This window comes from Marmota marmota, unplaced genomic scaffold (assembly GCF_001458135.2).
Source record: "Marmota marmota marmota unplaced genomic scaffold, marMar, whole genome shotgun sequence".
Lineage (NCBI taxonomy): Eukaryota > Metazoa > Chordata > Mammalia > Rodentia > Sciuridae > Marmota > Marmota marmota.
The window spans coordinates 20,817,791-20,833,565 of NW_025999982.1; the positions used below are offsets into that span (position 1 = coordinate 20,817,791).

At 35.8% G+C, this 15,775-nt stretch overlaps 1 protein-coding gene across 32 annotated transcripts in view; it reads left to right on the forward strand.

The window, feature by feature from the left end:
* Nucleotides 1-15,775, forward strand: part of LOC107143675 (muscular LMNA interacting protein) — a 251,194-nt gene that overhangs the window by 100,818 nt on the left and 134,601 nt on the right. For 24 of the 32 annotated variants that reach the window (XM_048805513.1, XM_048805489.1, XM_048805490.1 and 21 more), the window contains 2 exons: nucleotides 2,421-2,576; nucleotides 5,704-6,096. In XM_048805513.1, coding sequence (XP_048661470.1) covers nucleotides 5,839-6,096 — 258 coding nt within the window. In that variant the 5' untranslated portion in view covers nucleotides 2,421-2,576; nucleotides 5,704-5,838. The remainder of the gene's footprint in view (nucleotides 1-2,420; nucleotides 2,577-5,703; nucleotides 6,097-15,775) is intronic. The other 8 variants (XM_048805514.1, XM_048805499.1, XM_048805500.1 and 5 more) reach the window with 1 other exon arrangement.

Consider the following 15,775-nt stretch of genomic DNA (forward strand, 5'->3'; position numbering starts at 1 on the left):
AAACACAATATTAGAAAAATTATCCCTTAAAACATTATATTGAGGATTTTTAAAAGCCTAGTTTTGGAAAGAATAGCATTGATCCAGAAACATCTTCAAGGAAAGAAGGGCTTAAGATACGGGTGGGCAGATGGCTGCTACTGGGACGTGTATGAATGGAAAAGACTGATGACATGGGGTTCAAAGCTAGAAGTGCTTAGGTAAGAGAGAAAAAGAATGGTCTGGAAGCAAAAATAAAGTAATAATAATAATAATAATAATAATAATAATAATAATAATAGGCAAAGAGAATATCTATCCTCCATCCAGGCAGTGGTACAGAAGTGTGAGAGAAAATGCCACCACTGTGAGAGATTCTTGGGGAGATAGACCTTCAGAGAGAAGCATGTTTGTGTTAGAATGAGAAAGTAAAGGAAATATTTAGAAAAGTTAAGGGCAAGTAGGGTTTTATAATGGCTGACAGGATACCAGGAAGTGCACAGTGAAATAGTTTCAAGACTTGGAGCAGGAGGCAAGATAGGAACAAAACTGGGGATGGGCAAAGCATTTAGGGAGCAAGGAATGACCTAGAACCCCGGCTTCTCATGGGCACTAATGTGAACCAGGTTAAAGATCATCCCTATAAGGACATACAGTCTGAGGGGTCCCAGGCATGTATCTTCTGAGGAAGGCATGGAGATAGCATAGGGGCAGTGCTATTTTGACTACAGGGGGCCTATTTTATCATGAAAATTAGTTAGATCAAAAGTGATTCTGCTGGGCTCGGTGGAACATGCCTGTAATCCCAGTGGCTGCATAGGCTGAGGCAGGGGGATCCTGAGTTCAAAGCCAGCCTCAGCAACAGTGAGGTGCTAAACAACTCAGTGAGACCCTGTCTCTAAATAAAATACAAAATAGGGCTAGGGATGTGGCTCAGTTGAGTGCCCCTGAGTTCAATCCTGGGAACCCTCCTCCAAAAAAGGTAGGCTGAATTCTGGGGGTCTGAACTCTGGGACACTCAACCACTGAGCCACATCCCCAGCCCTATTTTGTATTTTATTTAGAGACAGGGTCTTACTGAGTTGCTAATGCCCCCGTGCCCGACTATTCTCAACTCTTTTGAGTCGATATCCTATTGTTTACTGTTCTCAGTATTCTTTACTATTCCCATGCACTTCCCACTCTTCCCATTTCCTCCGCCGCACAACATTCATATCTTTAAACGTCTTAGGTCACTTACTGTAGTCTCAAAGGAGACCCCTGTTCCTTCATTTGTTTCCTCATCTTCTTTTTCTGCTTTCTTCAGGATCTTGCTCCCCTTTCCTTCTCTGCAGGACTTTCCAACTGTCTGAAGATACATTCAAATTTACTCCATTATAAGACCAACAGAGGCATCTCGTTGACTCTACTTTCCTAACTACTCTCAAACTCTGTCTTAACATCACATCCAAACTTCTAAAAAAAAAAAAAATGTCTACATTGCCATTTCCTTTGCTTCCCTTCCAATTTAGTCCTCCGTTTATGGCTTTTGGCTTTGTATTTGTGATTTCGAATGCCTGATTCATCTATATAAAAATCTAATATGACCATGTCACTTCTCAATCAATACTGCTTAAATGGTTCTCTGATGCCAACAGGACAAAACCCAAGTTTGAGTCATACCCCTCTGTGATGCTTACCATCTTTCATTCATTAGCTTTTCCCAGCCTGGGGAGCCCTATGCTTCCTTTCACTGATACTTACATCTCAGGTGTTGCCTTTTATGACTTCCTGTTTTGGGTAGGAACCCCTTATCAGTGCTTCCTTAGCATTCTGGGAGATACCTTTTTGGTTTTTTTTAAATGAATAGTGTACAGTTTCCTAGTTAGCCTTATATCCCCTGCTCCTGTGGACCTGCCATACAGCAAAGTCTTAATAAAATTATTTTTAATGAATTAAGAATAAGTGAAAGAAAAGGTATATCCTTCAGAGAAGACACTGTGGATAGGTAAGCTTTCAATAAATCCATAACTTAACATTCTTGAAAGTGATAAAAGTTGGAATTTCTTGCATGCTTTTTGATCATGAGTCAATTAATGGAAACTGCTAACCTAGGATTAAGGGGATAAAAGTCAATTTTCAAACTGACCCGATACTGTATTTGTGGTGATTTCAGGAAGGTAGAGATACCCTGTAAAGTTCTAGCTGATCAGCTTGCTAGCCCACTGAGTAATTACTATCCCTTACAGCAGGATCTTCCTGGGGTTGATTGCTTTCTTTGGTAATATAAAAGAAGTTCTGATATACTCTGACTATTTTTATGTTTTTTCTTTTAACAGCCATACTCATGATAAATGGGCAATTTATCAAAATAAATGAGATAAATATGATGGTATATAGAAAAATAGAGTCAAGATGAAATTTGACAAGGCTGAAAGTCTAATTTATTACATATCTCATAGGTCTCTTCTGGTGATTCTGAAGCTAAACCTCTGATCTTCACATTTGTCCCCACTGTCAGAAGATTACCAACCCACATTCAGTTGACTGACACTTCCAAATTCCTTGTTAAAATTCCCGAGGAACCAAGTGATAAGAGTCCAGAAACTGTAAATAGGGTAGGATTATTTTTATTCTTTTTTTTCCAAACAATTATGTTACATTGTCCATAAGAACGACTTGAAATTCTGTGTCAATGTTTATTTCCTCTGCTTAAAGTTAGATACTGAAATTTAAGGTTGATTAAAAATTTAATTATGAGATCTGCAGTGTAGCTCAGTGGTAGAGTGCTTTTCTAGCATGTGCAAGACACTGGGTTTGTTCTCCAGCACTGAAAATATTATATATGTATATTATCTATTATATATATAATTATATATATTATATATCTTTTATACATATGTATATGTATATATATAATTTTACACGAGAAGCCTAAATGTTACCAAATCCCATGTTTTCTCTAATGCATTTTTCTCAACTATCATTTTTCAGGGGGAGGGGCTACTAGGGGGCTGATCTCTGGGGCACTCAACCACTGAGCCACATCCCCATCCCTATTTTGTATTTTATTTAGAGACAGGGTATCAGTGAGTTGCTTAGTGCCTCACTTTAGAGACCCTGTCTCTAAATAAAATACAAAAAGCTGAGGCTGGCTTTGAACTTGTGATCCTCCTATCTCAGCCTACAAAGCCACTGGGATTACAGCATGTGCCCCTGTGCCTGACTATTCTTAACTCTTTTGAGTTGATATCCTATTCTCAGGAACAAATTCTGCATCCTGGCATCTTCTCCCAAATGCATCTTGAAAGAAAATGCAAGACAAAACAGTGAGATATTGTCATTTATCATGTAATAAATTAGGAAGATTAAAATGAATAACACCCAATGTTGATGCAGTTGTGGAAATATTGACATATTATTTTGCTGCTAGTTTTGCAAATTTGTAAAATTGGGTTGGAAATCTTTATCCACAGTCATAATACTATTCATAACCTTTCCATAATCTACTTTTGGAAATGTATATGAAGGAAATAGTACAAAAGAAGGAAAATGTCATGTAAATAATTATTACATAAAGTAAAACAGCTTCATATCTAATAATCAGACAAAAATTAAGAATATGCTGGTGTGTAAGCTTGACAGAGTTATAATTTGAGTGGTTATATAATTCAATAGAAAATATTAATTAACCTTATTATATTAGGTGATAAAGTAGGCTACAAAATTTTATTCCTCATATTCACCTTGATTATATCTGTCTAAAATAAGTACTGGGGAAGAAATTTAAATTTAAAAATATGAAAATGATTTGTGTTAGAACAGTAATAGTTTGGATAAAATTTTCTCTTTAAAATGTATTTAATATTGTTTCACTTATTGTTCTAATAAAATGAGATTATGAGGATTTTGTGTTATTCTTGAGTCAATTGGAAGGGGATAAAATAATTGGATTCATCTTGTGTATATGGAAATATACTATCTATAAAGTAGTAATTTGCCAATGATCCTGAGATTTTCAATGCTATTATCTTATTTTAAAGAATATTCTGTAAGACATTTGTGGGAAGCTTCTTTTGAATAGTTCTCAACTACATATAATATTTTTATGGAATACTTTGTCATTAGTCTCTGAACAATTTAACTGTAGGTATATGAACAGATCTTGGTTGCAGACTTCCAAGATTGCAAATTTTCATCAACCAATTGCAATAATATATGTGTAATCACATCTTTAAAAAAGTAAAGATTTTCCCCAGTTTTTCAAAGCATTCAATATTAGAATAAGCTTAAGTAACCTCTTATTCACTTACATGTTTAATGGTTCTTCACAGAATATATGCTTTGTCCTTGATTATTGTATTCCCTGTGAATAAAGACAGCTCATATGGTTATTTGAGGAATAAAATGAGAAAATAAAAACAAACAGAAAGAATGTAACAAAAATATTAGGTAGTGCTAAATGCTTTAGAAATAAAAAGTAAGTCAGAATAAGAGAATAGAGAAAGTTGGACAGAGAAATCCTAATCTGAGGTAGTTTCTGTTTTATCTTAAGTATATCAGCAACAGCATTTGAATATTGTGGGATGGGTGTATAAAATTATTTGTTGGCCTATTCATGTCTAATCCATCATTTTCCTTCTAGCTTCACACAACATATACCACACATTGTCACATACTGAATTGACCAGCATAGTGGAAATTGTTATTTAGTGGCTCATCTTTTTATTTTGAAATATTTTTAGCTTTACAGAAAAGTTGCAGAGAAAATAAAAAGAGTAATCATAGAATAGTTATCAAAACAAAGAAATTGATCTGGATCTTTTAAGCACAGTCTTGGTATGTATGGCTGAAGTATGGTATCTTAATAAAGCCATGTTAATTCTGGTTTTGGAACACTTCTGTGTATTCAAAGAAAATCGGATAGGAAGAGATTGAGAATTGCAAATCTAAATTACATAGACTTTGTTCTAAAAATGTCCCTGTATCTTTTTGTGTTCTATTCATGAGCTCTTCCCAATTAGCTTAGATTGTTTTATGTAACTATCTCTGCAGTTTGTTCCAATTTTACTTTTCCTTTCAGACTTTCAGAGAGATTTATATTATTGTAGACTCTTTCAATTGTCTCCCCTCCTCTCTGGGATTATGAAAGATATACAGGTTATATGACCAGTAAACTAAACCTTTGATTAATCTCCATTTGTTTTGTGAATATCTTTACACAAAACATTGCTTGCTCTCTTTCTCTATATCAAAAATCATACTATGATGACATTGGAGGTTGATCCAGGAGGATCGCAAGTTCAAAGTCAGTCTCAGGAACTTAAGGAGGCACTTAGCAACTCAGCGAGACCCTGTCTCTAAATAAAATATAAAAAAGGGGTTGGGGATGTGACTTGGTGGTTAAGCATCCCTGGGTTCAATCTCCAGTACAAAAAAAAAAAAAAATTAAATAAATAAATAAATAAATAAAATTTTTAAAAAATATATACTATGATTTTTCTAGGAGGCAGTTAGGTTTATTAGTTGTTGTTGATTCTGAGCCCTAATCAGTTTGGGCTTGAGCCAGGTGGGCTAGTAAAAGTAAACCATTAACTTCAATCCAATCTCTATTAAGTCAACTTGATTTTTAAATATATTTTTTTAAAAAACTTTTAATAAGCAGGTAAAACCTTTCAGTGTATGTTAACAAAGAAGAGACATTTTTCAAGCCAATGTTAATGTTTTTATCTCTTTGTGTTGCAGTCTAATTCCAATGACTACCTGACCTTTAATCGTGGGAGCCAAGAAGAGAGAAACCAAGGGACACTGACTTATCCATCAGAGACCAGTGGAAAGAGTATACAAGGAAGGGTACTTGAAACAAACCAACCTCAAGGCATGCAGCAAAGTGACCTCTTCAAAGCAGAATATGTTTTTATTGTGGACTCTGAAGGGGAAGATGAAGTTACAAGCAGAAAAGGCGAGCAAGGTCCCCCAGGGGGGACGGGCAACATGGCTGCCCGGCCCAAGTCTCTGGCAATCTCCTCCAGTCTGGTCTCTGACGTGGTGCGTCCCAAAATAAGGGGCACAGATCTCAAGTCCTCATCATATTCTGAAATTTCTCATGGGATGGCTTCTCAGCAAAAGCATGGACAGGTAGGTTTTGTCTTCTTGCCCTAAGGAAAAGAAATTGTTTATATGCCTTTTGTCCTGAGCTGTCTGCAAAGGTCTTCCAGTTTAAGGTATATAAAACTTTTAAAGAGGTATATATTAAAACCCCCAAATCTCAAAATCATAAATCATCACAGTATAAACATTGATAAAATGATGAGATAAAAATGGCATACAAATTATACCATGAATTGGCTGAAAGAATTTGTAACACAAGGCAGATTTGGGAGAATATTACCTCTTTGAACAATTCCTGGCAAAGGTTGTATTGGGGGGTGTCAGGAGAGAACACTTGGTGAGTTGGTTGCTTTAAGAAGCACATTTTGGACATTAGAAAGATCTAGTGAGGCAGCATTCAGTGACTATTAGAGGTGGACATTGCTTTTAAACTAATAAAAGAATAGTGAAAAGCCTAATCTAGGAAATAGGTGTACCTGAGGACAATAGTTTCCCCCAGGTGTCTTAAAGAAAATGTCTTTTGTGGTCCTGGAAGCCTCCAGGATAGCACTGTGCTCACTGGAGTGTGTGTGTGTGTGTGTGGGGGGGGTGGTAGTGGTGGTGGTGGTAGTCGTATTCCACTCCAAAACTTACAGCAAGATTGGAAACTTCTTTCAGGTAGACAGCCTCTTCTGAAGTAGGACACCCACGTCTGTGACAGTAATAGAGAATTTTAAAGGGAAAAAAAAAGGGAGATTCTACCATCCACAAGTGATTTGGTATAATAAAAGCTGAAGGTGACTTTTGGCAAGGTTTGGTTAGAATGTAGGATTGCAGAGGCTGACTTTGGAGAGTAGGTAGTGGAAGCAGAGCTCTGACTCCTTGACAAGGGAGCATGAGCTGGTACTGATATGCCCTCTTGAGGAGCTACTAGACAAGCACTTTGAAAGCCTCTCAAAGTAGTTTGAACAATTTTTTCCCCCCTTATTGATGAATCCGTCTTTTTGTGCTACATTGTGGAATGTTGTTTCCTCCTGGGATCACCACCATTTTGCCCTTGGTTGCTTGAGCCTGTGCTCAGCTCAAGTTGGACCTTCTCTTAGACACAGTCCCTGTGGGGTGCTGTTGCTATTTCTCCTCCATCTTTGTGATTCTCTTTATTATTTTGTAGCTTTTTCTAAAAAAAATCTCCATCATAATTCCTTTTCATTTCGCTGTAAGAATTGATTTTATTTTTATTCCTTACTAAACTGGAAACAACTGGATGTCAAGGAATGTCTCTTACTCATTTCTGTATCCATAGTACTTAGTGTAGTGCTTTGCACGTAAATGGGCTTCAATAATGTGTGTGAAGAATATTTAGCCATTCACATTCTGCTCATTTTCTGATGTCCTTGCTCAGATATAAACTCATTAACAAAGCTGCTTGGGTTCTTTCAGTTGAAGAAACCACTCCCTCAATGTAATTTTGATGGATTTTTTTTTTATGTACCAGTTTTATATTCATCATATTCCAGCATGTATTATAACTGTTTCAGTACATATGTTATTTCTCCTATTCCATGTTAAATTCATTTTTACTAAGCATTTTCTTCCCTATAATGCATAATATGTCTTGAACATTGTAATACAAATGTTGTGGATATATGCATCACAAATACATGCTCTGATGTGGCATATTTAAGCAAAAGTACCTTATGTTTAAAAAAAAACACTAAATAATTTGAAAGTGTTAGTCAAACGTGAAAATGCTATACACAATAAGCAGTTCAATCGAAATCCTCTTAAATTCAGAAATAAGAGACTTAAATGTTCATAGAAAAGCCTAAGGATTGTCTTATCTGTAGACAGTATTAGAGTTAAAAGAGAAATGACAACAGAGTGATTTGTCTGAAAGAACTGTGATAAAGCTTAACATTAAAACGGTGACAGTAGGTACAAGAAGAAAACCATATGAGGGTAGAAATAGTTGGACTTGTTCGCTGACAGTAAATGGGAAAAAAAATCAATCATAAATGAAGCTTATAATCCCGGACTTTGAATGAATGATGGCATTATTCATAGAGGAAAGAGTAAAGAATCTTGAAAAGGGGTAGGAGGAGATCAGACATCTGATGCTGAACTTGAGCAGCTTTGGTGGCATTGCAGGATGATATATAGAAAATAGTTGAAAATGTGAATCTGGAGCACAGGGGAGAGATTGGCAATGGAGACATTAGGCATTGAAGTAAAAGTGATAGGAATGGAGATAGCGACCTCAGGAAAAGAATGTAGAAAAGATGATGGCAGATGCAAGCCAGGAAGTTAAAAGGACTTGTGTAATATATGAAAATAAAAGATACAGGAATCTGTTGTGGTGGTGTGTGCCTCTAGTCTCAGCTACTCAGAATGCTCACTTGAGCTAGGGACTTCTAAGACAGCCTGGGCAATACAGTGAGACTGTGTAGAAAAAAAAAATTCAAAGGGTTTTTCAACAAAGAGTTGAGTCTATAGTAAAAATAATAATAATAAAAACCTCAAATAGTCCCCTCAAGCACATTAAATCTGGAAATTAGAATGTCATTTGACAGTATGATTGGGATGATAAGGATAGAAAAAATGTTGAGACATGAATGGAAGGTGAGGACAAGGAGGTTCATGGTAGAAGAGGTTGTGATACAGGAAAAACAAAAGTGATTCAGGACACTTACTGGCTATGCTGTTTTGAGCAAGTTACTTGAAATTGTGGGCCTTAGATCCCCCTTTTGTGAAATGAAGTATTGATATCAATCTCCTTTGAGATTGAAATAATATATGCAAAGAGCCTAGAATAGTGCCTGACTCCTGGTACAATCTCAATCAAAGATACTCTGATTTAAGAAGTTTGAAATGGCAGCATTTGGGGGCACATAGTAAGAAACAGGTAGAGAGGGGAGGGTAGTCTCCATTTGTTAGCTATAGCTTGGATATTAGAACTGGGGAGAGGATATGGAAAATAAGATCAGAAGAACTGGCTGGGGTTCAATAAAGAGATTTTTTAATATAAAATTCTGGGAAATTTGGATATCAGCATATATATTTATTAAATACAGTTTCATGTTACATAACTGTGATAGATGGCATATATGATGGTGGTTCCATTAAGATTAGCCTATTGTGGTTGTAGATGTCTTAGTTTGTGTAAGTACTCTCCATAATCTTTGTACAATGACTAAATCATCCAATGATTCACTTCTTAGAATGAATCCCTGTCATTAAGTGACATGTGATTATACTTTGACTTCATAGATCTACAGAAAAGGAATTACAACAAAAGTATTTGCGTAAGGCATTATACATAGAAACGTTCCTTGTATTCCCCAGGCCTTGATTTATAATAAAATACCAGATTCCTATCAGCATATTATATTACAGTATCCTTTATGTATCTCTCTCTCACCTGGATTTGTAAACCCCTCAAGAACAAAAAGTCCTTTTCTCATTTCTGGTCCCTGTCATTTAACATAATGCCTGAAACACTGTAGATGCTTAGAAAATATCTCATGAATGTTTGAATAAGTGATCCTTCTTTTCACATGATCCTGTGATATAAGACACAGACATTAAGATATGAACTTTCTTAGTGGCATTACAGCTGAGAAAAAACTATAACAGGGCAGGGAAGGGAGCCTAGGACTCTTCTCTCATAGTTAGTGATGTTGCTTATTTTGTTCACTAAAACAAATCATCCACAGCTTTTAGCCTCAGGAATTCAGAGGTTGAAGACCTTGAAAGGAGTTGTGGTATTCAGCCTCCCTGTGGTATTCTGCTAACTGCAAAAACAAGTGGCTTGGAATGCCATAAGTGCTTCATGAAACATGGTATGTTTATACTAAAATGACAGGAAGTGATGTGCACATGGTCATCAGCTGGAAGATTCTGACGGCATGCCAACCAGAGCCACCAGAGCCTGACAGCAAAACAAACAATAACAACAAAAGAAGTTTGACCTTACACAAATAGATAAGAGTAGTAAACAGATTCTAGTTAGACCCTCCTGATCATATAATTGCTCTGAGCAGTTGGAGGGCATAAAAATTTGGAGAACTCATTTTTTTAATTGAGAGAAAAATGTATGGTCAAGGGATTTTATTCATTCCAAGAACCTTTCTGTAGTGATCTTCTCTCTGCCACCTCTCCAGTTCCCTTCTTGCTTAGGATGAGTATATGATACCTTCCTTTTGTCGTTTTTTGTCTCCTTCCATGTGAATGAGACTGGACACACTTAGGAGAATTTTTCTAACTTGGTGGGAGGTCCCAGGCTCTGCTCTGATGCTGACAGAGCAGACTTGTGAATATGAATAATGTCTTGTTGTTCCCGCTGGGTGGTCTAATTCTTACCATTAGCCAAGTGCAAAGGAAATACTTATGAAAAAATCAAGTTGCTTTGAGAATTCCAGCAGAAAGGTGGTGCAGGTTTTAAGAAGAGCTCTTCTGACTTGCTGATATCAGAACTTGAATTTTTCTCTGGTTGGCGAAAGAAAGAATCAGATGTCAGAGGCAGTGTTCTCACTACTTGTCCAGCTTCACTCAAAAGAGCCCAGAGCAAAGTAAGAGGGTCAATTTCAGTGTTGTATGAGCTGAGACTTGATGCATGAATACAAGATTTCTTGGCATTCCAGACATGGGAATTTGCAAGGAAGTACCAACACATCCAAAGAGGGTGGAATAAGGAAAGAAGAGGAAAAGCAGTCACCAAAAGATAGCCAATAAACCAGGAGAGAATGATGCAACAGAGGCCCTGGATAAGACAGTTTTGAAAAGGAGAGAAAAATGGAAAGAATCAGAATCCATAGAGAGAAATCAGAAAAGATAAGGAATCCAAGTGCCTGTTGATTGTTTTAAAAAAACGTTATTATAGACCTTGGTGATAATGGTTTCTTTGGTAGAGGATGTGAGGGGATTAAGAAGTCAGTGGGAAGTTCATTTGCTTTCTAATACATAACAGATTACCCATAAATTTAGTGCCTTGAAAAAATATTAAAAATATTATCTATTTCCTCTAGTTTCTATAGATCAAGAAGTGAGCTAGGTTCTTTGCTCAGGTGAAATCAAGGTGTCAGGTTGCATTTGCTCTGGAGTCTCAATCAAGGAAGAACCCACTTCTAAGCTCTTTTATGGGGTGTGCAGAATTTATTTCCATGAGGTTGTAGAATTCAGGCAGCTTGCTTTCTAAATTGAGCAACAGAGGAAAGGAATCTGTTGTATTGTCTTTACCCTTTAATCTTCTTTTGAAGAGCTCACTTGATTAGAGCATACCCACACAGGATAATCTCCCTTTTAATTAACTTAGAGTCATCTGTTTAGGGTCCTTAATTACCTCTGAAAAATCTTGCCACCAGTGTCAGATTCTATTAGTTAAGAATCAAGCCACAGTTTCCTCTCAAGCTCAAATTACACAAGGCTGAAACTCTTAGAGGGGTCATTTTAGGGTATGTTGGTCACAAGAATTAAAGAAATCAATACAGTGATTATATTGTATAGATATGACCAAGAAGAGCCTGTAACTATGGGAACACAAATATTGGTGTATGTGTGTGCACTCATTTCGATCAGCTTAACTTTTGCTGCTTAAGAAACCAGGTGAAAATTTAACATTTTTAAAACAAGACCATTTATTTAGCTCAGAAATCTGCAGGTCAAAAATTTTGGCTGTGTTCTATCAGGTGATTTCACAGGTGTGCTCAGGCTCAACTGATCTTTGCTATGGGTTCACCAATGTGTCTGCAATAGGCTTCTGGGTTGGTTGATGGCTGGTGAGCTGTTTGGTGATTGTTTATTTGTCTGCTGAGTGGTCTTACATTGCCTAGTAGAGTAGCCAAGGCTTTTACATCATTTTGACATTCTGTACCAGCATGTCAGTTAACCCAATGTACAAGTACTTTTCAAGGTACTGTTTCTTGTATTGCATTTGTTAGTCTTCCCCTGGGCCCAGATTAAGGGGTGAGAAAAGAACTTTGCTTTTATTACATAAAAATAGAATATTGCAGGCATTTTTACTGTCTACCACAATGATATTTATTATATTTTCAAAGATAATATTTCTTCTTTAGATGTATGTCAGGATGAGTGAGCTAGTGGATATATACAAAGATGAGTGCATAGGACATGGGGAATAACTGAAGAAATGAAATCCCTAAGAAGGCCAGAGCTGCCATGTTTCAGAGTACCCAGGAAGAATACACCTTTTAAAAAGTGAAAGGCCACTACTTCTCCTTAGAATAAAGAAAGGAGAATGAAAGTGAATCTAGAAAAGTTTGGTTTCTTGTTAATCTCAATTTTCCTAGGAGAGAAGAAATCTGTCTGTTGAGTTAAAGGGGGAGTAGGCGGATTAAAGGTTGGTGGAGAATATTAACACTTTGGAAGAGACGGATAGGAGGGAAAGCCAAGTTCCAAACAGGAGAAATGGCAAAAAATCCAACAAAAAAGATGAGAGACAAGGGACACAGATGAAACTATAGACTTCAAATTGGTGAGGAAACCTCTCAGAGGTGCCTCACCACGTGTGAGTGGAGAAAGGTGTCCCTCTGCACAGGAGCAGGAAAGCCCCACCCATTTTGAGCTGAGTCCTTCTATAGAACAATATTTGTAAGTCAAATGCAGTGATCCAGTCAGTTAACAGAGTGCTACCAATTTTTTTTTTCACATAGCAGCTTTAAGTAGATCATGTCCAGGAACTAATGACAGTGGGATGATTTAAGAGTGAGGATTTGCCAAGTGGATGGGCAAGAGGTCCAGATGGCTAGAAGGGTGGCAATGCTGGCCAAAAGGTTGAGTCTGAACAAAGTATTGCTGAAACCTAAAATGAAAAACAGTAGGAAGTTAGGGAGATGGGATTGAATAGCAAAAAAACAACTCTGTTATAAAGGAAAACTATTTAGTTCCTGGTGTAAAATCATCAACAAAGTCTTGAGCATAGGTGAACATTGATTAGATATCAAAAGCTCAGTCTGGTACTGAGTTTAATGGGAAACAGCTACAGGTAGGAATGACAGAAAAGGTTATTTAATTTGCTTAGTTAAGAAAAGCTGAAAAACACCCTGTAGAGTTTTGTGTATTTCAGAGAGTAGAGGACAGATCAATAGGTAAGGAGGCCAAACTACTTTAACATAGTGGTTACGAAAAATGGGGAATCTAGGATTTCTTTGTACAGATGCAGAAGGAAGAGTACAACTATACAGGCAAACATTAAGAGCTATCAAAACACTGGGACCCTATTCACAGCATCAGCTAGCAGATCACTCATCTCAGCTTGTATTCAGGTATTTTGGAATCTCAGAGGTACATTAAAAAAAGAATATATACAGAAGCAGCTAATTTTGGATTTAGTCAAATTACAAGGCAGCTTCGCAATTAATTGGTTACTCAAATAACTAAGGGTTTCTATGATACAGGATGCAAGGGTTAAATTATGATTGAGTTCATCTACCCAATGAGAGTAGCACATTGCAGGCATCTTGTCACTGAGATTATAGTGATTGTACAGAGTTCAAGATAGTCTTTCTAGAAGAGAGTCTTGAGAATGACTTTGGGGTACATGTGAGGTGAATGGGCTCAGGAACTAGAAGAATGCTGTAGACAGTCACAGGTAGCTCTATAGAGGTGTTTAAGCAAAGAACTCAACATTAAGTTGGGGTAAGAAGCAAATGGTAAAGAAGACAGAGAATAGTCTTGAGTAAGGAATTAAAGCATCATTAACAAACCTGGAGAATAAAAGAAAGGGATGGAAATAATTTTTGGATGTAAATTAAGAAGTTTATCATCACTGGTAGGGGATATCGGGGAAGAAGTAAAGTGAAGGATGATTCTGAATCACTGACTGAGAATTTGACATATGCCCTTTCCTTCCTTCTATATGATATTATTCACTCATGTGTGGACACTTTCTTTAAAAAGAAAAACTTATTTGTGAGAGGAACTCAGGGAAATGAGTCTTTTCCATTACAAAATGAAACTTCACCCCTAGAAATTTTATAAAACAATGGTGTCACTCTTTTTTATTTGTATAAATTAGAATAACATCATGGTGTATTTGTAGGTTGAAATGAATATATTATAACTAATTAAGAATATATGGAATAAAATATAATGAAATTACATATAGATTAACATAAGCATAATAAATATTCTTAGTCTTCTTAGAGTCTTTCAGAAGTTATTCGTCAATTAATTATCTAAAAGTATGGTAACATTATGAGTAACTTATGTTAAGTGTAATATCATTTAATATAGTGGAATGATTGGTAATTAAAATTTGTAATCTTAGGAAGTTGGAGGTAACAGCTTTTTTCTCTGAATGAGCCCCTCAAAATTATGAACCTATGATCCTACACAGTGACATTCTGGCAAATGATCAGGATGAATTAATGAGTTTTTCCATAAACATTGAAGTTCTTAGGAAACAACAGACTGAAAGGTGATAGGATTTTTGTGGTTGTCGATATTAATTTACAAAATTTGTTACCAAACTGTGTTATTCTAGGCATGTCTCAATGTGTAAACACCTTCAGAGCCTGGGAATGGCTCCATTCCTTCTGTGAGGAGAGATCAATCATGGAAACAATTGAAGAAAACCTCTCATTCACCCTTAAAACAGACAAACAAACAAACAGGCCCTGGATATACTGTTAATTCTAAGAAGATAACTTCTTAAACATTAAATATGAATTCAAATACAAGTAATTATGTAACTTCTTGTGGTGACACAAGAATTATACTGACATTTGGATATAAATATATTCCCTAATCATGTGAATCAATCACATAAACACTGGCTAAACAGAGTTGTTTCTAAGTAAAACTTATGCATATTAATTGTTCAGCTTTCTTTCTCAATTTGATGGAATTCTGCTTGATTATTAATTACACTGATTTTCTGATATTCTGGATTATGTCAATTTAATAAAATATTATTTATTTGTAAAACTGCTGTGTTGCAAATATGCATATTGATTCACACACAAAAGAAAGAAATATTTTTAGTATATTTCTTCAGAAAATAAAAAGTTTGTTATGAATTTATTCGAATTTGTCAGTTTTCAGTAGTTTTAGAGTTCAAAACTATATGTCATAAATATCTTTGCCTGAATGCTGATGGACACTTTCTTAAAATGTTCTAAAGCAAAATCAAGAAATATCTTTTACTCTATTTATAAACCAAAACTTTGTTGTTTAATTGATATATTCATATACATTTTCTTCCTATGTGCTTAATGCAATACGTCTATCTTAATATTTGAATAGCTGATATTCTCCAAATTCTTTATTAGACATGTATATTTTTTTATCTTATAGGCTGACAGAATTAAATTTATTTTGAAGAGAAGTCTCGGTTTACAAGATTTTGGAGTCATTTATGATTCCAGTACTTGTCTTCAAGTACTGGATGACTTTTAAAATAGCACAACAATACATACAACTGGTTATTTCACAAGCTTTCTCTAGCTTCTGTTAGAAAAGCATGAATTGTTTTTTACTGCATCTTTATTTGGTATGGAATTGGTTGCTTGCTTGTTTCAGTTGAATTATATTTATAAGTATTCTGGCTTCTTTTGATATCAAAGAGAGACTATTCCTTCCAGCATAGTCCAAATCATTTGTTAAATGTTCATTAAATGTTCCTTTTAAGTGTTCATTCTGGCAAGTAATTAGGGAGAATCATCTAGAGCTCTCTTTCTATTCTGGACATTGCATTGACTCTTTTAATTTA